At 34.9% G+C, this 27,411-nt stretch overlaps 1 protein-coding gene across 5 annotated transcripts in view; it reads right to left on the reverse strand.

Annotated features, from left to right (window-relative positions):
• Positions 1-287: 287 nt before the first annotated feature.
• SCFD1 (sec1 family domain containing 1) overlaps positions 288-27,411 on the reverse strand; it is a 110,808-nt gene continuing 83,684 nt past the window's right edge. For all 5 annotated transcript variants that reach the window (XM_021004259.2, XM_021004261.2, XM_021004262.2 and 2 more), the window contains 9 exons: positions 23,764-23,843; positions 22,715-22,777; positions 21,405-21,480; positions 10,218-10,271; positions 6,153-6,205; positions 4,787-4,820; positions 3,792-3,857; positions 1,644-1,712; positions 288-527 (listed from right to left, as the gene is read on the reverse strand). In XM_021004259.2, coding sequence (XP_020859918.1) covers positions 504-527; positions 1,644-1,712; positions 3,792-3,857; positions 4,787-4,820; positions 6,153-6,205; positions 10,218-10,271; positions 21,405-21,480; positions 22,715-22,777; positions 23,764-23,843 — 519 coding nt within the window. In that variant the 3' untranslated portion in view covers positions 288-503. The remainder of the gene's footprint in view (positions 528-1,643; positions 1,713-3,791; positions 3,858-4,786; positions 4,821-6,152; positions 6,206-10,217; positions 10,272-21,404; positions 21,481-22,714; positions 22,778-23,763; positions 23,844-27,411) is intronic.

Here is a 27,411-nt window from a genome sequence, read left to right on the forward strand (position 1 = left end):
AGCTCAAGTGTCATCTTCTTTGATACATACCCTTAGTTATTAGTTTTTTTTTTTCAAATTATGCTCTATTAATCTATACATGTTATATTTTACCAATAAACCTTGGGCTCCTTGTCCACAGGAGAGCTAGAATCTGCCTCGGAGACCAACTGAACAATTATGAGGAAGTCTTAAAGCAGTGACAGTGGCTGATGAGGTAAGCAAATTAAGTAAAGTACATAACCATGTTGTATTTAAACAGAATCTTTTCTTTAAAGACGGTTTTCATTTATCATACAGAAGGGAGGTAACGTGGCTTTAAAGGTTTATTTCTGAAATATTTTTAAATCAGTATACATTACATTAAATACAATATTCTGTTAAAAATTATCAAATTAATGGAACGGTATAAGTTTCAATGCTATGACAGACAAGTTATTGACAGGGAGGCATCTGGCTCTTCTGACTTTCTTTTACACTTTGTCCAAGCTCCAAGTGGATTCAGATATTCAGGTTCTTCTGAGCTACTTTTGTCCAAGTAAGGATAGCTTAGGAGAAAACAAACCAGCAATCTATTAGTCATTTTAAATTCTTAGTTTCATCATTAAAACAATGAGTAGAAAGAATGTTCAAGGGAACATGAAATTTATCTTCTCTTCTACCCCCAATCTCACTATAAATTATACACTAGTGTTTTCACTGCTGTTCATTTAGAGAACATATAGCATGGTACTTATAGTCATAAAAAGAAATGAGCCTTTATTAAGTATATACTAGGTTTGAAGCCCCTATGTTAAACACTTTTACAAATACCTCCTTTGATTTTCACAACTTTGAGAGAAAGGTCCTATTATCACCCCCATTTTACAGTTGAGAAAACCAAGGCAGAGAGTGGTTACTTAGGTGACTTTTCCAGAGTCACACTGCTAGTAAATGTCTGAGGCCCAGTCTGAAACTCAAATCTTCTTGATTCCAGGCCTAGTACTCTAACCAATGTGCATTTAGCTAAAAATGTTAATAAAAATTCAAGGTGAAAATGTATAAATCTGTACAGTGTGAAAATATACTTTTCTTCATTCATCTTGAATTTAATTTTTAATATTATTAAAAGAAAATGAAGACTATTTACACAGGAAAAAGTATGACTCAATGTCTGAGTACGAATAATTAGTCTAAGTCACTGTTCATCACTGATCAAGCTTGTTAGTGCCTCAAGTCATATTTTAGAAAGGCCAAGTCTAGGCAAAATTCTTAGCAAGTAAGCACTCAAGACAAGGTGGAACCCTGCAGCAGACAGCAGTCATTCAGAAATTTAAGCTTTAGTGGTACCATTATCTTGCAATGTGGCCTTCAGGAAGAAACAACTTTCTCAGGGATGAATTTGCTTAGAAGTAAAATAAAGAGAGCAGAATGGCAAGCTTGGTAAAGTCAGAAACACAAGTACTTCACAAATAGAATCAATGAAATAGAATTCTGCCTAGCAGAGGAAATAAAGAGTAAATAAAATAGTTTATCTCAGCGTACAAATGACTTCAAATTACAGAATTTGTTACTATCAATATAACTATGTAGTTTCTTTCAGTCAACTCAGTTGAACAAGTCCTTAAAAAAGTGTGGCAGGGTGATAAATAAGTTATAAAATTACCTGCAGCATAAAACTTTACCTGTTTTATAAACTGCGAAGCATTGAAAAGCTCACTGCAGCCATATAAGACATGTTTACCTTGTTTGCCCTATGAAAAAGAGAATAAGGAATCAAGGAGAGCTCAGATAATGTGAATAACACACTTGCCAAGAGGTATTTTATACTACTGCCTTTTGAAATAAAGAAAAGGAATTTAATTCTTAGATGCACATGTTTATTCCTAAAATTGGATGTAATTTAGGAATTTTCATTAAAATTACCTAGTTTAAATCTCTCATTTGATAGATGATGAAACTCAGGCTCATAGAAGGTAAATGTCTCACCTAAGTTTAGGAAATTTAATGGTAAAATCTAAAACCAAGGCCTTCTGATTTCTAGTCTGAGGTCTCTGTTCTTTTACTGTTGCTTCCCAATCAAAGAACACCCAATGATAAAGCAAATTCAGTATTTTTTCCCAGAGGGAAAATTGTATTTAATTTTATTTGGGCATACGATTAGTTTATCTCATTACTAACTCACACATTATGCTAAAATTTGGGAATTACCATTCTTCACAGCTACAATAACTCATCTACAATTTTTAGATCAACATATAAAAGTAGATATTTATTTGAAAAAATATTTATTTGAAGTTTTGGGATCTAATTGTGTCCAAATGTAGAATTTACATGTTAAATCATCAATGATACCTTTTCTTAGTCTTTGCATTCAGAAAATATTTTTGGTGATTTCACTAATGACCTTTGTGAGAACTCAGATGTTCCATTACAAAATTCAAAACTTTCCTTTGGATCTTTTATGGAAGTGTTCTGATAATTTCTTAAGCATGGTTTGAAAGATCATGAGCAATTAGGACTCTTTAGACTGGAAAATATTTATTGTAGTGTTCGTCATCAAAATGAGATTACTGATGAGAGATATGGTTCTCTGGAAGATTTATAAAGCACTTTACAAATGTTTTCTTATTTTATCCTCATAACCTTGGGAGGGAGCACTATTATTATCCCCATTTTACAGATGAGGAAACTGAGAGATTGATTATGAGACTTTCCCAGGATCACAGAGCTGGAAAGTGTCTGATAACACATTTGAATTTGGGTCTTCCTAACTCCAAGTCTAACATGCTAGCTATTCCTAGCTCTGTTATCAACATGCTCAATGACATTACACAATTATCGCTTAACCTCTTTGGGGGCTCAGTTTCTTCACCTGAAAAATGTAGAGCTTAGAGCAGTGTATCTCTAAGGATGCTTCCAGCTCTAACATTCTACGTTCCAGTTCATCTAGAAGTAGGTAATAAAATGATGGCTTACAATATAACACAAAGGACAGTAGTACTTTTACTTCCATGGAAGATCATGAAAAATCTACAATACACAGACTGCATATCAGAACTGCACTAACTCTGTCTAAAAAGATGTAGTACATATGATTATAGATTATTTTCTGCATTATGTGGTGTGTACTTAAAGAATATAATCCAGTCTTGAGAGAAGCTTTGCACAAATCAGATTTGCTTAAAGTCAATTAGGTAAATAAACGCATCCATATAAGCACATCAATAAAGCTGAGGAAAAATTCTCGTTACTCATATATTCCAGAAGCATTAATTTTTCCAGGCTACTGAAGTTCCATTATGGCTTCAGCACACCAAACTAAAATTTGGCAGTGTTACCTCCCACAAACTTTTTTTTTTATTGTCTATTTCAATTATGATAGCTACTTGAATAAGCTCAATGTTATTACACAGATTTTGCTACTTGGAGGTTGGTAATTCTTACCTAAGACTGATTCACCAAGAGATTCAAAGTTTTTGAGGAATTAAGAAGTAGGTAGAGGAGGGTGTCTCAGAGACCTAAGCTATAGCACTCTCTAAAAAGCTGTTCAATTAGAGATATAAAGACAAGCCATTTGTGAATTACCTATTACAGCTGTCTTTTGTATCGTTGCCTGTCCCTTTTCCTGCTACCTCTCTCTTCCTGACTATTCTTGAATGGGTACAATGTGTTAGTATCCCTCACTCTAATTTTTTTAGGCGGGAAGGGAGTATCTTATAAGAATGATATTTGGTGATAAAGGGACCTTTGGGGATTGCGGGATTTTTAAAAGCCTGAGAACTTATTCAATACTATGAAATGACTAAATTAAAAAAATGACTAAAATGTACCTTTATGTAGTCAACAAGATTTTGATATTCAATGTAGTTGCCTCCTCCTACTACAAAAACAATTGCCTGAAATGTAAACATAAAAACAAAAAGTTAAGAATGCATGTATTGAAAGCAGGGTTATGAAACAAAACCTTAACATATAGGCTATACTAAAATTGAGGTCAGTTAACATGATGCCAAATAGGAATGCTAATACAAGGGATACCTATTAATATAAGAATGTATCTAGTGGCATTTACTGATCAAATGGACTTTGACTATAATTTCTTGTAAGAAATAATGAGGTTTGAATTTTTAGAAACTAAAGAAAAAAATGATTATAGGCTGCAATTAGCTAACAGCAAATAATGAATTCTCTATACTAAAGCCCTATTATGAAGCCTTATCATTGTGTGGAGGTGACTAGAAGCTAGAAAGGATTTAAGTGTAGGCCTGGTGGTGGACCATAAGTGTGCTATCTTAGGACGAAATCAGCCATCATCAAGGTGCTATCAACTCACAAAGATCACTCACTAAAGGTATGGAAGGCAGTGCTTAGAGAATAAATATCTATAACCAACAAAACCTGTTTTACTGAAGTAAATAATAAACTTACATTCACATTTCTAAATTTTTTTTAAGAATGCACTTTAAAATGTAAACCTGTTTCTCAGGTAGAGAAAAAAGAAACTAGTTTACTACAATGTATTTGTTTTACAAAAAAAAGTAATTAAAATCTCTTTACAAATGTTTAGAAGCCAATTTTATAAAAAGGCTTCTCTTCACCCGCTCCCCCTTTATAAAACTCCTACAAAAATAATCTTAAGAACTTTGTTTTCTAATGTTTTCACTAATGCCATTAGCAATATTCAAATTTATAACACTGAGAATGATTGTAAATAAAATATACAACAAAATGTAATTACATTAACAAGTCTTATGACAGATCTGAGCACTGATCAAATCCTTTTACTTCTACTATTCTTTTTTTTTTTCCTAAGTGAGAGACTTACCTCCTGGAATGGATTTTTGTTTCTTGGAACTGAGCTGGAAAAAAAAAAAGACAGCAACGTAAATCCTACTTGTGGTTTTTAGAATTGACAAAACAAACACTTAATAAATGTTTATTGATTGAATCCATGTTTTACTTTCCTTTTACTGTATAGTCTGGAAATATGTAGCTCAGACAGAACCTGGGTTTGTTCCTCAGGGATACCTTAACATATTATGAAAGTTTTAAAAAATATCACGTTCTTTTTGTTATAGCAAAGAACTGGAAACAAAGTATATTCTATCAACTGGGGAACAGCTAACATATGAATGAATGAAAAAACATGTATTAAATGCTTACTACATGCCAAGCATTGTGCTAAATACTGTGAATACAAATACAAAAAAGAGAGTCTCTATACATTCCAATGGGTGAAGTCAACATGTGTAGGTGGAGGAGTAGCGGTCATAAAAGTCTTTGATGACTTATCTTATGTCACTGCTAGCACAAAAATCATTATTAAGTATTATACTGCAGTTTAATTATACCCACCATGTTTTTCCGCTCTGTTGGGTAACCCACAGTGCTAAGTCTTCTGATTCATAGCCTGTGATTCAGGCTATAAAATGAACTTTTATCTTTATCCTCTGGTTTTAATATGCCACTTGCTTTTAGCCCTTAATTAATATCTCCTTTAATCCTCACAACAATACTGGGAGACAGGTGCTACTACTATCATTTTACAGTTGAGAAAACTAAGGGTTAAGTGCCTTCCTGCCAAGGTCACACAGCTACTAAGTGTCTGAGGTCTATTCTGAACTCATAGCTTTCTGACTCCAAGTCCAGCACTCCATCTACAGCTCTTTGTACGAACAAGTGTCCCATAAAAGGATGCTCAGTGCATGTGAGCACATGATGAATCAATCCCATCTACTCCTTTATTCACCTCTCTGCGAATACAGGAATTGTTTTTTCATTCAGCAACCAATATGTCTTCTGGTTTCCTTTATTATGAGACTGAGTATGGATGTGGTTTTTCTGGTGATATTCCAAGGCTGTATCGAACACAATGAGCTAAGAATCAAAATTATAGGTGGAATGTAAATGTTAAGTAGAAATGCCATAAGGAGTATAATCAAAGAAAAGGAGGTGGCTCAGTGTGAAGGACACCAGAATGACAGCCTGAAGGTTTCACTAGTATCCTAGAAAAATTAAAAGATGCAAAGGCAAGCTTTTTATGAAAAGAAATGGATGGTCTTTGACCTAAACTGAGAGAGGGAATATCTATAATGATGAAAATATAATTCCACTACAGTATTAAAAATAAAGTAAAACGATTTTTAAAAGAATCTTGAAAAATTCAGATGTTTATGTCAAATGAAGCTTACCTGTCACTGCCCCGTAGCATTTTGGGATCAAAATATCTGTAGTCGTCAGTCTCCTGTTAATAAGACAGAACTTTATTAAAGGAATACATCAAATGGATAAAGTATACATATTCTTATAAAGACAAGTCTACAGTTTCCATCTGTAATTGCTAAACAAAGTATTTCTAATTAAAAAAGAAAAGCCTTCTTCAAAGAGTATTTGAAATTGACACTACAACAGTAAGAAGCAATGTGTTGTGGGGGCCAGAGCATTGAAGGAGAAGTGATGTAGGACAGACACTATTCCCAGAATGACTTTGAGAATGTCACTATCTTGTTTGACTTCAACTTCCTCATCTAAAAAGGAAGGGAGGGACAATCATCTCATAGCTTCATGACCACAGACTTAAGAGGCCACCTAGTCTGGTCCCCTTATCTTACAGATGAGGAAACAGACACAGTGACTCATCCAAGTCACACAGCAATTAAGTAGCAGCTGGATTTGAACTCAGGGTTTGTGATGACAAGTTCACTACTTTTTCCAAGGCACCACCCTTCTCTAAGGTTCTAATCAATTCTAAAATTTTACTATGATTTTAATAAAAATTTTTGATTTGTTACCATTATAGAAACAAAATTCAATTTGAGTTTTCCAATGTCAAATGATTAAATTCTTACATCTACATAAAATATTTACTCCATGAAAAGTGTATCAAATGTTTTCACCAATATTTCAATCTATCAACAAAATGTTTATTTGTTTGAACTATGAATTCTATAAGAGAAAATTTTATTTCAATACTCATGTTCCATTTGGATGAGGACGTTACTCAATACTAAATTTCTTTTCCCTCTTAAAAGAGAATTGCACATATGTCAAATTAGTTCACGTTTACAGAATGCTTCACCTGTAAATTATAGTATTTTCCCCTGATTCCTCTCAGCCCTAGATTTAGTTACAAGAGTTCACTGGCACTCCCCACATCCAAACACTTCCTATATTGTACCTCTGTTTTCCCCCAATTTCCCCAAGTTCAGTGTTGTCAACAAAGCTCAAGTTGACTTCATAATGAACCCCCCTTGTCACTGAGATTATAGGGGGCTTACCTAAGCTATGGGCTTGACAGTAGTGACTGTAGTCTGCCCCAGTAACTCCATGGGGCACAAGGTCAAACGATGGCATGAGAAATCGAAAAGTCAGAGTAGAATGACACTTAAAGATAAAGTAATTCTTAGCCCTCTTAAAAATAAAAAAATAAAAATACCTGTAAAAACAGGTAAGGGAAGTGAGACCCCAGCCTGAGCTAGGATTACAACACAAGTCTCTTGATTTCTAGTCCAAAGCTCTTTCCACTGCAGGATAGAGTCCTTCTCTCCACTTCCTCTGGAGAATTTTTCTCAGGGATATCAAGAAAATGCTGTGTAGTCTCCTCCCAGTAGAGACTGTGAACACATTAAGGATGAGGGTACTGCTTTTGCCTGGGTCTGGGCATACAAGGCACGCTTACCAAATACTCGCTGAACTACACAAGACTGAATTTATTGGCAGGAAAACTGTAGCTATGAGAGAGTAAGTACACTTATAAATGAGGGAAGGACGGTACAAGATAATCTTCCATGTTCTGTTCAGTTCTAATATTCTATATTAGTATGATATCTAAGCTCCAGCTAATGTTGAGCTGTGTTTAATGTGGAATACTGTGGTAAAACCAAAGGGTCTGGATTGTCCCTTAGAGTTTATCATAACAAGATGTGACCCATAATCTAATTGAAAAGAGAAAAAGGACGAAAATCAGTAACCCCCCCCCCAATTAGGCAGTTGAGATTACATGACTTGCCCAAGGTCACACAGCTAGTAAGTGTCAAGTGTCTGAGGCTGGATTTGAACTCAGGTCCTCCTGACTCCAAGGCCAGAGCACTATCCACTGTGCCACCTAGCTGCCCCTAAAAAATTCCTGAAGTACAGGGGGGCAAGCAGTATCATTATCTCACAAAAAGATATCCAAAAAACCTCATACAATTTTGTCTTTTGGAACAGCCAACCAAACAAAATAGTGAATTTTCATCAGCTCTTCCAACATTTCTTATCACAATAATACACTGTATGGTCATTAGGACACCTTTAATAAAAATGAAAAACAGGACCATACTTCCTTAAAGATTCTAATAATTGCTGCCTGCTTTCTTTCAATACTATCCTGATTTCTAATTGGCATGGCATTAAGACATAACTGAATTTCATGCTTTATCATCAAACAGAAATCATAGTAACTCTTCCTATAAGGCAAACAAAAATTAATACTGCTATCTACATTTATGTAGAATTTTATAGGATCCTCCTCTACATTAATTACAGCATTTGATACTTAAAACAACTCTGTGAGGTAGGAAAGTCATGGAACATCCTATTTTAAAAACAGGAAAACAGCCTCTTTATGTCTTCAGCTCTACTAGCAAAAACAGGATGTGTAGCAACTAAGGTGTGATTGAAGCAAGTATCTGTCAATTTTGCTAGTTGTTTACTAATGTCTGGTGGTTACAAGGATGTGGCGATTTTCTGTGCATATAAAGTAATGAGCCTGACTTTGGAATAATCATTACTAGGATTTATGTATCCAAGTGAGTGAATACTTTGGTGGGAAGTGGAGGCTATACACTTATTACGAAGATCCTGCCATTACTCAAAATATTTTTGTTACAGACTCTCTAGTGGTAAAAAATGTTCTCAGAAAAAAGGCACCATCAAAATAAATGTATATTTTATTCTGGGGATGATTTTATACGGGGACTATTTTGAAAAGAACATCTGGCTCTGCCATAACCAGATGTGTGACCCTGTGTGGGTCATGTCATGTCTCTGGTCCTTACTTTCTATAATTATAAAATGAGATAATGGGCCCAGATGGTCCTGCAGGTCATCTTCCAGCCCTGATATCCTAGGGTCTATGAGGTCATTCATGTTGTGGTTTAAAAAAAAAAGGCAATGTTAAAATCAAAGTGTATAGACTGCAAGGACAGCATCATGAAGGGGGCATGTCCTCAATTTGGAATAAGAGGACCTTGGCTCAAATCCCAGGTTTTTCACAGTCTGACCAACAGGAGGTCACATGATCCCTTGTCTTGAGCATCCTCATCTAAAAACAAGGAGGATGTTATAAGGACCTTTCCAGCTCTAATTCTACACTCTCATGAAAAGCAGGTGAATATGCAGTACTAGATAAATAAACTTTGCTTACTTTTCCAAGACCTATTCTGATTCAGAATAAACAACAAGCTGTTAAGTGTCTACCTACTATATGTTAGACACTAGGGATATGGAGTCAAAATTATAAAAAGCCTCTGCTGTCAAGAAGATTACATTCTGTCAGGGGAAATAACATCTACACATAAGTAAATACAAAATAATTGGAAGGAGGCATAAATAAAGACAATACAGATGGTGGAGGTGAGGAGTGAGCGCATTCCAGGCATGTGGCAAAGCCTGTGAAAAGGCAGTATGTGCAGAACACCAGAACAGCAAGTGTACCAGTCTGGGAGGCAGGTGGAGCCTATGAAGGAAATAATGTGTAAAAAGCCTAGCAAGGCAGGGTGGAGCTAGTCCGACAGAATCTGTTTTATCCTAGAAGCAATATACAGCTTCAAGAGCAGAGGAGCCAATTGCAGAATGTCACCCCCTGATTGTGTCAGGAGTCAGATATCACTACATCCATGTAACTTATTTTAAAAGACTTTCTATTGCATACCTAGTTTTTCTAAGTCTCTTTGCTAAATGTTTTGCTTTAAGGCCAATTATCTAATGCTATCACTTCTTTTCGATAATGTGTGCTGGCAAAGAAGGTAAGTAATGCAGTTAAAAGGGAGGAACAATATATAGACAGTCCAAGTGATTCAATGCAAAGATGCCCAAGAAAGATGATCTGGGAAGACCTCCAGCATGCTGGACGAATCATCTAGGAAGGACATGAAGGCACAGATGGATTGCAATCTGTACCCTTAGGAATAACATTACTGATCTAGAAAAGTATAATATTAGATGCAGTTTGATTTTTTCACAAATGTGTAATTATGCCGTTATACAGCACTCACAGGATTTGACTTCATCTCCATGAGACTGTCCAAAACACGAGTAACTGGTAGATTCTGTGGAAGACAAAAAGGATTTTGTTAAATCACTGAGAGAAAAAAAAATCACAAAACATGATGATTATGTTACCCTAAGTTCATTCCATAAGACCTTTTGGGTGCAGACATGGTAAGTGATCACAACAAGTTAATATGCATCTAGATCACTGAAAAATTAACATTTGCTTTTCACCTAAATATATTCCAAGTTATACTATTCAGTTTCACACGAACAAAAATAACACAACAAAAACAAAACACCACCATCAAAATTTCAAATAAAAGGCTCTCTTTAGTGCTTAACTATTCAGGATTAAGCCAGTAACGTATTTCTAAATTAGAAGCTTGAAAGTATCTCTCTTTTGGTTAAATGTAAGGACCATACTGTACAATTTTAATGCTATGATGCTTTTAAAATTGTTCTCACTATACCATAATACAGGATTTTTATTAAGTCACTATTGCAGACATTTAAAATTCATTCCCTACTGAGGTGGTATTTTTCTCTGCTTTGAACCGGCATTTCCTTTGGGTGAACTGTACAGGATGTTCTGGAAGTAAGTTTACCATCTTTGAGATTTTCTACAACAAAATCTGAACTCAGAAGAACTGAGTAGACAACAAACATAACAATCTGAGTCAGAGGCCTTTTAGTTTTCTTATGTCATAAAACATTTTGCTTTTACTGAAATGGAATTCCAATGAAGAAATGATGCTTTGTCCAGATAGAGAATGTGTGTTTTCTTTCTCAAGATCAGTAAATAAAAAAACTTCTGAGATCATCCCAGGCAAACAGAACTATCTGGTTACTTGCTGATATTTTTATTGGCTAGGAACTTGGTAAATAAACATGGGCATCAAATCTTCAAGCTGACTGAATGTATTTTCATAACTGCAATTTCTTTGTTCGTTTATATGTTTTTGCTAGGCAATGGGGTTAAGTGACTCGCTCAGGGTCACACAGCTAGTAAGTGTTATGTGTCTGAGGCCGGATTTGAATGCAGGTCCTCCTGAATCCAGGGCCAGTACTCTATCCACTGCACCACCTAGCTGCTCCTATAACTGTGATTTCTAAAGCACACCATTCTATATCATATATTTTAATGATTTAGCGTCTGTTTCTACATTGTAAAATTCCCAAGACCATTTTAGGTGAACGTTCTGAAACATTTCCTAGTTAAGATATATTCCATTAATAGCTACCATATTAAGAGGAGGTATAACTTAAATGGAATATGCTGTACATAGAGGAAGAACAAGATAATTTGATGTTAATACTTCAGATGTCATTAACACCTATGCAATATCGAACTGGAATTGTGAAATTAACAGTGACTAAGCAGAAGTGCCATGGTTGTGTATGTGTGTGCCCATAATCTTTCCTTTCATGAAAAGACATATATCTTTTGTGGTACATCAGAATCACTAGATAATAGTTAATCTTGTTACAATGAGGAAGGTCACTGATCTTAATAATCAAGCTGGGTCTGTTATTTATGCCTTTCTTCTGATGATATGAACAATGAAAACCTGACTATAAAACATAAACAGTATACTTTGCTACTTTCTAGTTGCCTGAAATGTACCTTATTGCCTGGCACACTATGTAACTGTTGGCAGACAAAGAATATGATTTAATAATCCCTAGATGTAATTGTGCCAGTGCTTACTATAAACTTAAAATACCAAAAATTTGCAGGCATATGTTTCTTTTAAGGAGTTGTGTATAATGTGATCATTATAAAATACATTTAAAACTACATTGTATAAACTACAATTTTCTCATAACGTGTTTTTCTGGTGAGGCAATTGGGGTTCAGTGACTTGCCCAGGGTCACACAGCTAGTGAGTGTTATGTGTCTGAGGCTGGATTTGAATTTACGTCCTCCTGACTCCAAGGCTGGATCTCTATCCACTGCGCCACCTAGCTGCCCTTCTCATAACCTTTTTATGAGGTATGTGGTAGTTATGCCACTTAAAAATAAAATGAACTAGCTCAACTGAATACCAAAAAACCAACAGAATTCTAGGATTCCAATTTGATATCTAATTATACAGTGTACGATGTGTCTTACAGATTTCTTTCTTCCTTCCTTCCTTCCTTCCTTCTTTCTTCTTTCTTTCTTTCTTTCTTTCTTTCTTTCTTTCTTTCTTTCTTTCTTTCTTTCTTTCTTTCTTTCTTTCTTTCTTTCTTTCTTTCTTTTTTAACCAAGAATTGTAGTAGGGACAGTGAGACAGTATAAATAAGAATGATCCTTGCCCAAGTGGAACCTAACAGTCTAGCTGAGTGTAAGACATTGATAATTATTATATATATGGGATATATCCTTTTCACTAATTTTTATTCCACTAACACACACACATTTTTTTTTAGGCAATTGGGGTTAAGTGACTTGCCGAGGGTCACGTTGCTAGTAAGCGCCAAGCATTTGGTCTGAGGCTGGATTTGAACTCAGGCCCTCCTGACTCAAGGGCCAGTGCTCTACCCACTGCACCACCTGGCTGCCCCCTCACTAACATATATTTTTAAAGAAAGAGAAGAAATTCTGTTTCTTTGTAGGGTTTCAAGGGTACCTGTGAATAGGATAAGGCAACATTACAATCCTGACCACATGTTAAGAGCAACTTCCTTAAAGGCTTGTAACATAAAATTCAATAGCTACATGGGATGATACTAGCCTGATGTCTTCATATCTCTATTTGGGAAATTTTATATTTCATTATATTAATTATCTTTCATGCAAAAACAATTTCTTCAAGATAAAAGGAGATCCCAGATTGTGAAAAGCAGATCTTAAGATCACTGCAAAGTTCGCATACCTATTTTTGAATATATTTCAACAGTCTATTGCAGTTAAGTAACAAAATGTACAAAATCAAAACATCATTTCAGTACTTAAATGGAAAAAGGGAAAGCACATTTTACTACTGGTGTTCCAAGAACAAAAAGGTTCTAAATAAAAATTAGTTTAATGACCTAACATTAGTCTTCATGGAAATTTCTTTGATAAGCAACTGACTGAAGTGTCACCACACTATATTAGAAAACATGAATAAAAGGGATGGAACTAGAAGTATTTGCTGTACTATAATAGGGATAAAATAAGGACTGAAAGAATTCTAGAGACACTGATTACTGGAGCAGGTAAGTGCAGGGAGAAATCTTCAGTGTAATTGTCCATTGTCAGGTAGTTTCAAGAGTCTACTGAAACTTCAAAATCCTGACTTACCAATTTCCCATGCAAATTCTGACATTGATTTTAATATCAAATAAACAACAAAAATAAGGGTTTACCAGATATTTTCAGAAGTAATAATTCTGGTATACTTTTCTTCCCCTAAAGGATGACAAAATTTGTAAGTATTTAACTATTTCACGTATTTTAAGAAATACATGAAATTGCCCTTTACCAACCATTGACTAGCTATGACTAAAGGCTACTTACTAGTCTAGCAATAAGGGTCACTTGGGTATTTAGTATGAAAAAATACATATTTAGTACAAGAGTGAAGTAAAAATAATTTAATAACCCCAAAGAATTTATATGCCCTTAAAAGAACCCACAGACATTTAAAGCAAATTCTTTTTTTGGTTTAATATCACCTGTAATTTCTAATATATCTCTTTCATTAAGACACTTAAAAAAAAATTTAGCAACATAAACAATATATCAAAAATGGTCAGCATTATATGCCCTACTGAATCAAACAATAAATCAATTAATTACTTATTGAGCACCTACTACATGCCTGATATTGTGCTTGCCACTGTAAAATACTACAAATGAAATACCATAAATGAAACAGTCCCTACTTGCAAGCAGCTTACATTTGACTGGATGAAATCACATATAAAAGCATATAGAAAATAAATACAAAGAGAACAAGTAGTATTAAATACAAGGTAGCTTGAGAGGAACAGCACTAGCAGTTGAGGTGATCTGGAAAGGCTTAATGTCCAAGGTTATCCTTAAACTGCATCTTCAAAGAAGTGAGGGATTCCATAAAGTGGAAGTAAGCATAAGTGCTATCCAGCCATTGGGGATGGTGACTGCAAAGGCAAGGGATGAGAATGTCATTTGTAGGAAAGAGGGGGAGAAAAAGCCAGTTTGGTTAGGTCAGAGTGGGAGGGGAAGAGGAATAACATAATGAAGGTAAAAAGAGAGGTTGGGGCAAAGCTGTAAAGGGCTTTGTGAACAGAAGCCTGTATCTGGAGGCAGCCACTGAAGTTGGCTGAGTAGGAGAATGATTTTGTCAGATATCTCTATATTGAAGGAAAATCACTTTGGCAACAGTGTAGATGATGGTCTGAATTGGGGAAAGACTTGAAGAAGGAGAGATCAATTAGAAGGCCAACACAATAATCTATGTAAGAGATCATGAGGGCCTGAATTAAAGTGGTGGCTGCGAATGGAGAATACTGGGCCTAAAGGATGTTGAGGAGCTAGAAATGACAAGATTTGGCAACTGATTAGAGACGAGGATTAAGCGAAAGTGAGGAGTCAAGGATAGTATCTTGTATGCTCTTGGATGACTGGAAGGATGGTGATGCCTTCAACATTAATAGGGAAATTTAGAAGAGGGGAAGGTTTGGGAAGAAAGATGTTGGGTTCTGTTTTGGACATTCTAACTTGAGATGGCTGTGGGACATCCAGTTTAGAATGTCCTATAGGAAATTGTTGAAAATAATAGTATCGTGAAAGCCTGCAGGGGAGAAAGTATCCAGAAGAATGTTGCCAACAGTATCAAAAGTAGCAGAAAGAGAACTGAAAGAAGGAACATTAAATACGGCAATTAGGAGAACATTGATAACTTTGGGGAGAATGGTTTTAGTGGAGTTAAGAAGCAAGAAATCAGTATGCAAAGATTTAAGGAGTCATTGAGAGGAAAGAAAGTGAAGAAAGTGATTGTAGCCAGCTTTTTATGGGAATCTGATAGAGAAAGGAAAGATACAGAATGATGGTTTAAGGGGATGGCAAGGGCTAGTAAAGTATTTTTTCTTTTTTTAAAAAACAGGGGAGACTTTGGGCATGTTTGAAAACAGGAAAAGAAAGGGCAGACAGGGAAAGACTGGAGGTGGGAGGGAAGGGAGAACGGCTGAAGTCGTAACCTGCTAGAGGATATGAGAAGGAATGGGATTAAGGGCATGTGTAAAGAAACTAGCCTTGCTATGAAGAAGGGCCATCAGATGTTTTTTCATGTCTCCTCTTTGGAGCCAAACTTAGCATAATGTTTTGGTATTCAGTTTTTATTATTTTATTATTATTCTTTCCATTTACATGGTTGTAGAAATTGTGTATATTGCTGTCTGACTCTGATTACTTTGCTTTGTCTCAGTTCACAGAAGTTTTTTTATGCTTCTCTGTAATTAGAATATTTTATTAATGCATATATTATAATTTCTATATTCATTTCCTGATTTATGGGCCTCTAATTTATTTCTACTTCCTTGCTACTACAAAAAGTATTGCTATAAATATTTTGGGGTATATGAGACCTTTCCTTTTGTCCTCGACTTTCTTGGGGATATACAAGTATACCTTGAAAATACTGCAGGTCTGGAACTGAACCCGGAATAAAACAAACATCACAATAAAGTGAGTCACACATTTTGGTTTCCCCATGCATTTAAAAGTTATAGTTACCCTATACTGCAGTCTATTAAGTGTGCAATAGTATGATGTCTAAAAAAAATATTCATACCTTAATTAAAAAGTACCTGATTGCTAAAAATGCTAACCATCACCTGAGCCTTCAGAGGGTCTTACTTTTTTGCTGGTAGAGCGTCTTACTTCAATCAATGGTGGTTACTGAAGGTTGGGGTGACTGTGGCACAATGAAGTTTGCCACATCAACTAACTCCGCCTTTCACTTGACTACTTAGAGGCCCTTGTAGGATTATTAATTGGCTAGATTTCAATACTGTTTTAACTTGGTGAACAGGAAGGCCCAAGGAGGGGGTAGAGACAGGAGAATATCCAGTGGGTGGGGTAATCAGAACTTATATAACATTTATCAATTAAGTTTGCTGTCTTATATGGGTGGGGTTGTGACATCCCAAAACAATTACAGTAGTAACATCAAAGATCACTAATGACAGAGCATCATAACAGATATAATAATAATGAAAAAGTTTGAAATATTGTGAGAAATAGCAAAAGGTGACACAGACACACGATGTGAGCACATGCTGCTGAAAAATGGAACCAAAAGCCTTGCTTGACACAGGGTTGCCACAAACTTTCAATTTTTAAAAAATGCAATGTCCACAAAGTACAATAAAGGGAAGTCAATAAAACAAGGTAAGCACGTATGCCTATCGATGTAGGACCTCTTGCTCAAAGGGTGAGGACATTTTTCATGTTCTTTGCATAATTTCAAACTAAAAATTTTTTGGTTACATTTTAAGTTCCAAATCATCTCCCTCCCTAACCTGCACTAGAGAAGGCAGCCATTTCACTCATGTACACACTTACGTATACGTATATATGTAAAAGCATACTATACATGCTTCTCTTTATCAGTTCTTTCTCTGGAGGGGGATAGCACCTTCCTTCACTGGTCCTTTGTAGATGATTTGAATATTTATGCATAATTCCATATTGAAGAGCATACTTTTTTTAAAGCGACACTGTCACACTACATAGTTCTCACATACTTCTATGTAAAGCTGAAGCTTCTGCTGAATCAGAACACAACTAATTTCCTCTTCATTTGAGGAAGTACAATATTTCTTTTAAAAGATGAGAATGAGCATTTCAGAAAATTCTCTTTAAAAAACCCATGTGTTCTGGAAAAATAAAAGCTGTATGCCTTTAATAATTAGCTAAAATATCTTGCAGAAGCAAAAAGAAAAGCAGAGAAAAAACACAGGAAGGGCAATTTTCTTGGGTTAACAAAACGTACACTGTCTCAGGAATCTTTATAATCACAAAAGCAATTTGTTAGAAAGAAATAATAATAATCATTAATGAACTTTAATCAGATGAGAAAATATGCCCTATACATGTATGTGTGTGTGTGTGTGTGTGTGTGTGTGTGTGTGTGTGTAAATATATATACATATATATATATATATATATACACACACACACACACATACACATTTGCCTCCTTTCAAATCAAATCAAAAGAAAATAAAGATCTTTGTCCTCAGATATCTTTACAGATACTCTTTCCACTTTCATTATCTTTTTAAAATTATACTAACTTTGTTTTATAATACAGTGGTGGGTAACTGTCTAAAACTAGTATCTAGGAGAGGAAGTAGGAGTAAGAGAATTTGGATTTAAAAATAAAATTTAAAGGAAAAAAAAACCCTAGCCTTTGGATGAAACTAACAAATGCAATTTCAGAATACAAGTGGGAAAGCTAGGTTCATTGTTATATTTTTATCTATATATGCTCTATAAAATATCAACTTCTTAAATAAGGAAAACACAGATTCAATTTTGAAATACAAGAAATAGATTATTTTATCTCAAGAAAAATAACACTGGAAGAACTTTGCCAAAAATTCTTAACAAGTTTTATGACCTTAGTCACTGGAAAAGTTGAGATAATAATAGTACCTTTGTGGGTGAGACAGGCTATTCTCCAAAACACTAAATCTGAGGTCGCACGTTGTGCTGTTGTTGTTGCTGTTCAGTCATTCTCAGTCCTGTCTGACCCTTCGTGACCCCATTTGGGTTTTCTTGGCAAAGATACTGGAATAGCTTGCCACCTGCTTCTCCAGCTCATTTTACAGATGAGGAAACTGAGGCAAACAGGGTTAAGTAGCTTGCCCTGGGTCACACAGCTAGTAAATTCAGCAGATGAGTCTTCCTAACTACTGGCCTGACAGTGTGGTACTGTTCTGTTCTCAACATCTAGACTAACACTGTGCCTGTCCATTCCCTCATCAAATGAGCAATAGTGTAGCGATAACAAGAGTTCCTACTGTCTTGACTATCAGAACTCCTGTCTAAAAACACAGGTCTCCTAGAAGGGGATGCTTAGTTTGGAACCAATGTTAGTACTCCTGTAGTCCTAGCACCTAAATTAAGACTAAGATGAGAAGTGTATGGCAACCGTGACGAAAAAGCAGAGGGAGCACCAAAGGAGTCTTCAGTGTCATAAAAACAGGAAATAGAGCTTCTGCACATTTTAAAACCGAATTCCATGACAGTGAATAAAGTAAAGTAGGACAATATTACACTCTTAATGACAATCAACAAGACAGACTGCTGAGGAAAAACAGAGGATGTGTAGATATCTGTTATTACATGAAAGGTAGTGACTACCACAAACATTTTGCACACTGAATTACAGAATAAAAAAGAAAGATAATGAATATCAGAACATTTCTATTTCTGGATATGTAAGACTCATTTCCTAAAGAAAAAATGAAAATATGTAGTACATATCAGAATGAACAACAAGGTTGAATACTTGATACCAACTGATGGAATTTGCACAAATCAGTATGGTCACAGCAGGTCTAACATTTAAGCGTTAACATCTTTTAACAGGAGGAATTATTTTGGCAAACAAATCTGAGTGAAACAGAAGGCTTTCAAATTATGCAACTCATTGTACTACATTATTCATCACCACATTCTTGCAAAATTATCCTCATATAAATATCTTCTAAAGCCATTAATATCATTCGAGATTTTATGTGACAGCTGATATCTATGATGCACAAAACTCATGTTGCCCATAAAAAGACAGCATTAAAAAGCTTCTAAGTTTACTAGAAAAAGAAAAGTCAAACAAACACGGTTAATCCTACATATTTTCACACCCCATTTCCTTACATAGCTTAGAGTTTAAAAAGTTCACGTGGACAGAAAAAGAACTTTAAAAACCCAGAATGTTTTAGAAACCAAAAAATGACCCCAGCATAACTTAATATATCAGTAGTTTTCATTTCTGAAATACACCTACCATGGAAATGTGTATACCTTATTCAACAACAAAAAAAACAAAAGATGAAAGAAGTAGTACAGCAGCATTATAAATTAAGAACATGTACATGGGTGAGAAAAGCCAGGAACCAGAGGAACATTTGATTAGGTTTATGAAGAAAGAAACAGAAGTAACATGGAGTATGCTACAGACCCATTTGGACAGGAGAAGGAAATAGGTGAAGAAGGTAGCTAAATAGCACGATGAATAGCATGCAGGACCTGGAATCATAAAGACTTGTCAAATTTAGCCTCAGATACTTCTTAGCAGTGTGACCCTACGCAAGTCATTAAACCTGTCTGCCTCAGTTTCCTCAACTATAAAATGACGATAATGATAGCACCTACCTTGCAGGGCTATTGTGAGGAGCAAATTTGATATCTGTAAAGTGTTTAACATAGTGCCTAGCACATAATAGGTGCTTAATGTTTGTTTCCTTCCTTCCCCCCACTTGAGAAACAGATCACATCAATACAGTGATCCACCACAATTCCAAAGTACTCATGACGTAAAGTGCTATCCACCTTCACATAGAGAGCTGATTATCTCAGAGTTCAAAATGAAACATATTTTTATTTCCTTTCATATTTCTTGCCTTCTCTCAATGGGGGAAAGGGTAGAGGTAGGAAGAGAACTTGGAACAGAAAATTAAAAGTAAATTAAAAAAAGAGAAAGAGATCACAAACCAAGCATGGAAGTTCAAGAGTCTTATGATAGTAACTACAGGGCTGAAAGCAATTATCTACACATTTGCAAAGGCTTTCTAGATTTCTCTGCCAAAATCAAATTCTTAATGACTTAGTGATAATTTTATTCTTCAAAAGGTGAAGGAAACACACTAATACACTGCTGGCGGAGCTATTAATGGTACAATCATTTTGGAAAGCAATTTAGAATTATGAAAAAAAAGTGACTAAAATGTCCAAAACTTTTTTGAACAAAACAAGCCATTCCTGGCTTTAAAAAGTCTCCATATACCCTAAAATACTTATAGTAGCACTTTTTGGGATAACTAAGAATTAGAAAAAAAAAAGCAGATGTCCATCACTTGGGAAATGGCTAAACAAACTGTGGTACATACATGTTATCCAGTGGAATATTACTGTGCTATGAGAAGAAAATGTGTGTGATGAATATGGAGAAGCATGAATACAGAGAAGAATGAACTTATGTACAGTGAAGTAAGCAGAGCCAAGAAAACAACAGACAGAGTAACTACAATAACATAGATGGAAAAAACAACTACACAGCAAAAATATCAAAAGTAAATGTATCAAAATTATAAAGATTAAGCAAGACTTAAATGAAGAGATATGAGAAGATGCCCCCAACCTATGCCTTCATGGAGGTGGGAGGTCCACAGGTGCTACACATTGCACAAGTTATTGGACTTTTTCAATGTACTGATCAATTGTGCTGACTTTTTTTTCTCTCTAAAAAATACTATTTGTCATATAGGATGGCTCTCTGGGAAGGCTAAGGAAAGGGATATTTAGATAACTATGGTAATGTAAGAAACAGAAAATATCAATAAAATTTATTTTTAAGAAAAGCAAAAGGAAATAAGTATGACTCCTTCCCAGAATGACTGGATTCTAACCAACAAAGAAGAAATGATGGTAGGGAGTGAGCATGTGATCTCTGAATTCATGATAAACGAACCTAAACATTTATAGCATTCTTTCTATGAGGAAAAATCATGTTAGGTTACATCTGACTTACAAATGAATCTTCAAGTAACTGTAGTACAAAGCAGCAAACTCACAGAAATATTTTAATAATGCAAACTGAGAAAAGGTAGATGACTTACACTACAAACAGTAGTAAGTGTATGCTACAGTTTGGGGGGGAGGGGAGGAAAGCTTATTTTACTTCAGTTTGATCTGAAAACAAATCAACTTATTAAAACTGAGTTCAATTTGTCCAACTATTTGTGTTTCTTACACAATATCCTACTTTTCATAAAAGTCAGTGTGGTACAGGAGATAGAAAAGTTGACCTTGAAGCCATGAAGACATGGGTTCAAGTCCTGCCTCTAACACATACTAGCTACGTGACTTGAGTTAAGAAACAATCTTTCAGTGCTTCAAGTAACTCTCTATGCAAGTATAAACTGCACAGAAGTTAGAGACAATTCCCTATACTGATGAAATCACAGATGGAAGGCGTTCTCCTATCACCCCTCCTAATAATCTTACTTACTTGTTGTTTCAATACTAAGTTCTTCACTCCTTCCATCACAAACTGTGACCCTGTGTTCATGACCCGGGATAAGAGACTAGGGGCAAAAATACAAAGATAGATTACTTAATACAAATGACTTTTACAGATTCTCAATAGATTACCTTCATTTTCACAGAATATTGAATAACAATCTGTTTTCATAGATTTCTGTAATTCTGTTGACCATTATAATATTCACAACTATTTTTCTGTCAATAATCACTAACAAAATAGCTAGCATGATGAACAGTCTTTAGAATACTTTGTCTTGGTGCAGCTAGGTGGCGCAGTGGATAGAGCACCAGGCATGGAATGAGGAGAACCGGAGTTCAAATTCAGCCTCAGACCAGACATTTGACACTTACTAGCTGTGTGTCCCTGGGCAAGTCACTTAACCCCAACTGCCTCACCCCCCAAAAAATTACCTTTTAGGTATTTAACAATTTTAAGGGACTTCCTTTGCTCTTTTCCTATATTCTTCATGCTGAGATATAACTCTGAAGAAAGCAATTTAAATACCTTGCTTTTGCTAAGTAAAACAAAATGAATGAAGATGTTGAAAATAAACATATCTTTTTCTGCCTGTTAACTATTAAAAAGCTACAACTCATTTTAGATTTGAAAAGCATTTTGGATTTATCATCTGAACTTAAGTGTTCAGTCTATTCTCATAACAGCACATGATGAATGCATCTTAGCCTGAATTCCTAACTATACATATTAAATTTTCAAAAGCAGTCATATTGTTGAAACATTCATCACCCTTAAAAAATTTCATTCAATTATGCCATAAAGTATTCTTCCTAATAACGTGTACTATATCAATTATTTGTCAAAATAAAAAAAAAATGAAGCATCATAATGGATTAAACAGAAATTTTTGAAGGAAATAACCATTAGCAGTATACAAAATGTTCTGATGTTATTTCATAAAACCTGTTCACTTACATTTTTTAAAATTAGAATTTAAACTACTACAAATACATTGCTATTTGTGATTCTCAATGAAACTTAGCATACTTTGCTATAGTTAATAATGGTTTATAAAACATAAAAGTTTATCAATTTTTGGTGAGAATAGTTTTACCACAGGGTTATGATACCCAGACTCTGGTGCTCAGGCTGTCCCCAACTAGCATGACTGCACCTTTGGCAGGATTCTCCTCTGGACTGCTGGGTTGGCTTTTCCAACAAATGAACGTGCCTCAGGTACAGTTTAAATTAATTACATTTCTGCTTGGTTAACTGAAGCAAGAGGAGTTAGATAATCATTAAAAAAAGTTACTTACCCCATTGGTTTAGTGGCAGTATTTCCATAGCTGGTTGGAGCTGAAGCCATCTTGGCAAAGGCCCTACAAAATGACAACATGAAGATAAAGGCTGATTTTTTAAAACTGGCTTAGAGAATCATGTTATTATAATTGTACTTAAGAATATTACTTTTGACTGTGGCAAATTCCGAGAATAGAGATGATTCTGCCACTAATCTCAACCTATATATTAAAAATAATTTAAGGGAAAATTCAAACTCTTGACAACATTCTAAAATTTGCTGGATTAAAAGAGACATAAATGGTCAAGTTTGCTTGAGAGGGATCTTTCAATGATTAAGGATGTTGTGAGTAAAGCATTTAGTAAACTAAAAAGCATCATGTAAATTTTAGTCATCATTATTATTACAATTATTTTAAAGGGAGGGTGATACTGGGTAGAACGATGAACTTGGGAGTCAGAAAGACTTGAGTTCAAGGCCTCCCTCTGACACTTACTATGTCAGTCTGGGCAGGTCACTTAACCTCGAAGTGAAATGGGCAATTTTCTAAGCCTTATCTACTATGCAGACCCACTGTGATCTGTGCTGGTGGAGAAAGCTCCTAACACAATAAGTCTCATTCTATTTCTTTTTTTTTAGACCAAAAAAGGATACAAGGATGTAGTGGAAAGAGTACTCACTTAGAAGTCAGGAGACCCTTACACTTGGTTGGGTGTCATATGAATACAGAAAAGGAGACAGATAAGAGGGACATTGTGGAGGCAGATTTGAAAAGACGTGGTAACTGACTGGATGGGTTTTTAAGTTTAAACTAAGAGATGTTACGAAGTAGTTATTCAAGGGGGACAAATACAGTACAGAAAAAGTTGGAAGGTGAGGGAGAGAGAGCTGAAGATGAAATGGGGTTGTCTAGATGTTTACTATTTTAAGTAAAGTTATGAGGCTTTGGGAGTGGAAAGGCTAAGGAAGAGAGTTCTGTCTCCACATCTAAACAGTGTTCTGCCCCATCATATTAAATGACACCTCTCAAGTGATAAATTTAAAGGAGAGATAAAAAAGACTTACTTCCACTGTTTGATGTATTGCAAAGGAGTGAGGTTGCATCCTGCCTCAGTCAGAGCCTTTTTGTACTGTTCCAAGTCAGCCTGGAATCATAAAAAGGAATATATTAAGTAAACAATTATAAACTATTCCTTATGTCAATGAACAGAAAGAACACCTCTTTACTATAAATTTACTAAATCAGAAAGTCTGACCAGTGGCTTTAACTTTAAATTCCCAGAGATCCCATCAACTCTTGGCCCACGTCCAGAAATATTTTGGGCTTTGCACCCTAGAAGGGTCCTCCCCTTTGTAGATTCCAAAACATATCAAGGTCTGGTGGCAATGTCTTATGGATTTATCATTAATAGTCATATTTTACTAATAATTTGTTTATAATATATTTGACAAATGGAAAGATTTATAAACCATTCCTTATGTAGGCGGCTAAAATAAAATAAAAAGGTTAAATTCTCTTTGAATCAAGTTAAAAAAATTAAGTACCTTTTGAATTAAAAATATTAAAGCTCTTATTCTTGGTAAATTATTTTATATAGCCTATTTTATAAAACAAAGGTACAACCAAACTAACAAGAAGTACTTATTAAGGCAAAATGCATTTATTTACATAAAAATTTAAGAGGTATGTTTATAAAGAAAAACATGTTGGTCACAAGCAAAATACTGTATCTGGTTTGCTGCCATTATACCTCAGGTTTCTAAAATGCAGAAAGCTATAAAGAAAAAAACACAGCATGTTTCAAGCCTTGAACTAGCTGCTTTAGGGAAAATATCACACCTTTGGGACCCTACTGCTGTATATAGGATCAAATGTCCTCCCCCACCATACCAGTCAAAATGGCAGCTTATTTAAACTGCAAGCAAAGTGAACAACTATAAACTGGATGTGGACAGGAATGATTCTCAACTGCTTCTTGCTCTTTTATAAGGTAATGCTACTCATAATTATCCATCATCCTCTTTTTAAAGCTTGTCCAAATGAGTTTAGATTTTAAAGTTGCATATTGTCCTTGGCCATAACAGTTCTTTGTATGGCAAGGAAATGAAGTGTTTGCTGACTGAAATGGCATTCTGTTCTATTTTCACCTCGTAGTTGTGGTAGTTAATTTATACTGGTTAAACTTCTTTAGTAAATGGTGAAAATCTGAAAGAACAAGATATTTATTCTTTTATACCTATTTTTCATTTTTGTGTGTGTATCAACAGCTTACTTAAAATAAGTTCAATGATTGTTGCCTCACTATATCATCTCCTTTTTCTTCTAATTTGTTGCTGGTTTTGATCTCTGATCTAACTAGTCAGAGGTTTGACTATATACAGAGAACTGATTTGGAAGTGAGTACTGTAACAGTAACTAGCTAGCTGTTACTGCCTGTTAAAATAGGTAATTAAATTCATTTTTTGTCACGTTAATTAGTGCTTAAAACATCCCCAGCTTATCAATCATCTTCCTCAAGGGACAGCTAGGTGGTGCAGAGGATAGAGCACTGGCCCTGAAGTCAGGAGGACCTGAGTTCAAATCCAGCCTCACACCAAACATCTGACACTTACTAGCTGTGTGACCCTGGGCAAGTCACTTAACCCCAATTGCCAAACAAACAAACAAACAAACAAATAAATAAATAAATTTTTAAAAGAGTCATCTTCCTCAAGAACGTATTCATGAGAAACAGGGATGAGACTTACCTTTATAATCTTTACAAAGCCTTTGGCCTTTCTTGTTTCTTACAACTGAACCAACATTTCCAATACATTTTTCACCTTCCTTCTAAACCTACTTTTCACAATGGTGTCACTGAATTTTAAGCATTAAATTACATGTTTCTTAACCTCTTCATTCTCTGCAACAAATGTTGCCCTTATACTTCAGTTATTTTCATTGTGAGCTTTTTGAAAATATGTATCATGAACTTGTGACAGGAGAAAATAAAGTGTCTCCTGAAATAACACATATCCATTCTACATTTTAAGGATAAATAGAGGTGAAATTAAGAAAGGTTCACAACTGTTTCCTCTCAAGTGCAAAATAAAATAACTTAAACTCTATGTAAATTTTTTTCTTACAGTTTTATTCTTGATTTTTAACAGTTTGGCTTTAGATATTTTTAAACCCTCAAAACAAGGACATAAGATTCAAGGCCAATACATACAATAAAACACTCCTTTAAAAATGCCAGGGGGCAGCTAGGTGGCAAAGTGGATAGAGCTCTAGCCTTGGAGTCAGGAAGACCTGAGTTCATATCTGGCCTCAGACACTTGACACTTACTAGCTCTGTGACCCTGGGCAAGTCAGTTACCTCGATTGCCTCACCAAAAAAAATGCCAGTACAATCTGTCTTTAAGGGAGATTATCAATAAAATACCTATAATATTTAAATAGAAGTATGGAAATAGAAAACTACTTATAATACTAAACTAGTCCTATAGAATTATATGAATTACCTGAAGTAAAACTGATCATTTTTAAAATAAGACAAACAAGATAATATGGTAGACAGTTTAATAATAGTTGTGATTGATTTATTATTTTAACATAAGTATTAATTCACCTACAATCACTAAGGGAGCTTACTTAGATATGGCTAAATAGAAGTACAAATCTGAGACTTTAATGATACTAAATTGCAAGTTTTGATGTTTACCAATTTATATAAAGTTTTTTTAAGGGAGGGAAATAATCACTCTCAGATTTAAAAAAAAATCATTCTGAACTTAAATACAAAAAGACCAAAAAAAGGAAACATTTTTATGTACACAGGACAACATAAAAAGAGGGTTTAATATAAAACCATGAATTTCCATTTCACGCTGCTAAAAAAAACAACTACATAATGAATACACACTGTTTTCAAAACTACCCTGCTTTTCCGTGCTTCCAAGTTTTATTTTGTTCTCCGTTATGCACTTTTTTTTCTCCCTCCCTCCCTCCGCTGCCCCAGGGAAAGCTTATACACAAGTATGTCTGTATGTCTGTATCTATCAGTTCTATCTCTGCATGTGGATAGTGTCTTCCTTTATAGCTCCCCTGTAGTTGATTTGAATATTTATAATACTCAAAATGACTTAGTCATTGAAAGTTGTTCTTAGAATAATATTGTTGTTACTATGTACAACATTCTCTGGGTTCTGCTCATTTCACTCTTCATTATTTCATGCAAGTATTTACATGTTTTTCTAAAATCAACCAGCTCATTATTTCTTATAGTGCAGTAGTATTCCATCACAATCATGTACCACAACTTGTGGTATCCAATTGACAGGCATCCCCCTCAATGTTCAGTTCTTTGCCACGACAAAGAGAACTGTTATAAATATTTTTGAACATATAAGTTATTTTCCTTTCCCCCTAATCACCTTGGAAAACAGACCTAATAGTGATATTGCTGGGTCAAAGGATATCCAAAATTTTATAACTCTTTGGGCATAATTCCAGATTGCTCTCCAAAATGACTGGATCAATTCACAGTTCTAACAACAGTGAATCAGTGTCCCAATTTTTCCACATTGCCTCCAACATTTGTAGCTTTCCCCTTCTATCATTTTAGCCAATCTGATAGGTGAAAGATACCACAAAGTTGTTTTAACATCTCTAATCAACAGTGTAAGTTTAGAGCATGTTTTCATATGACCACACACACACACACACACACA

Source organism: Phascolarctos cinereus, unplaced genomic scaffold (assembly GCF_003287225.1).
Source record: "Phascolarctos cinereus isolate Bilbo 61053 unplaced genomic scaffold, phaCin_HiC Scaffold_3;HRSCAF=262, whole genome shotgun sequence".
Taxonomy (NCBI): domain Eukaryota; kingdom Metazoa; phylum Chordata; class Mammalia; order Diprotodontia; family Phascolarctidae; genus Phascolarctos; species Phascolarctos cinereus.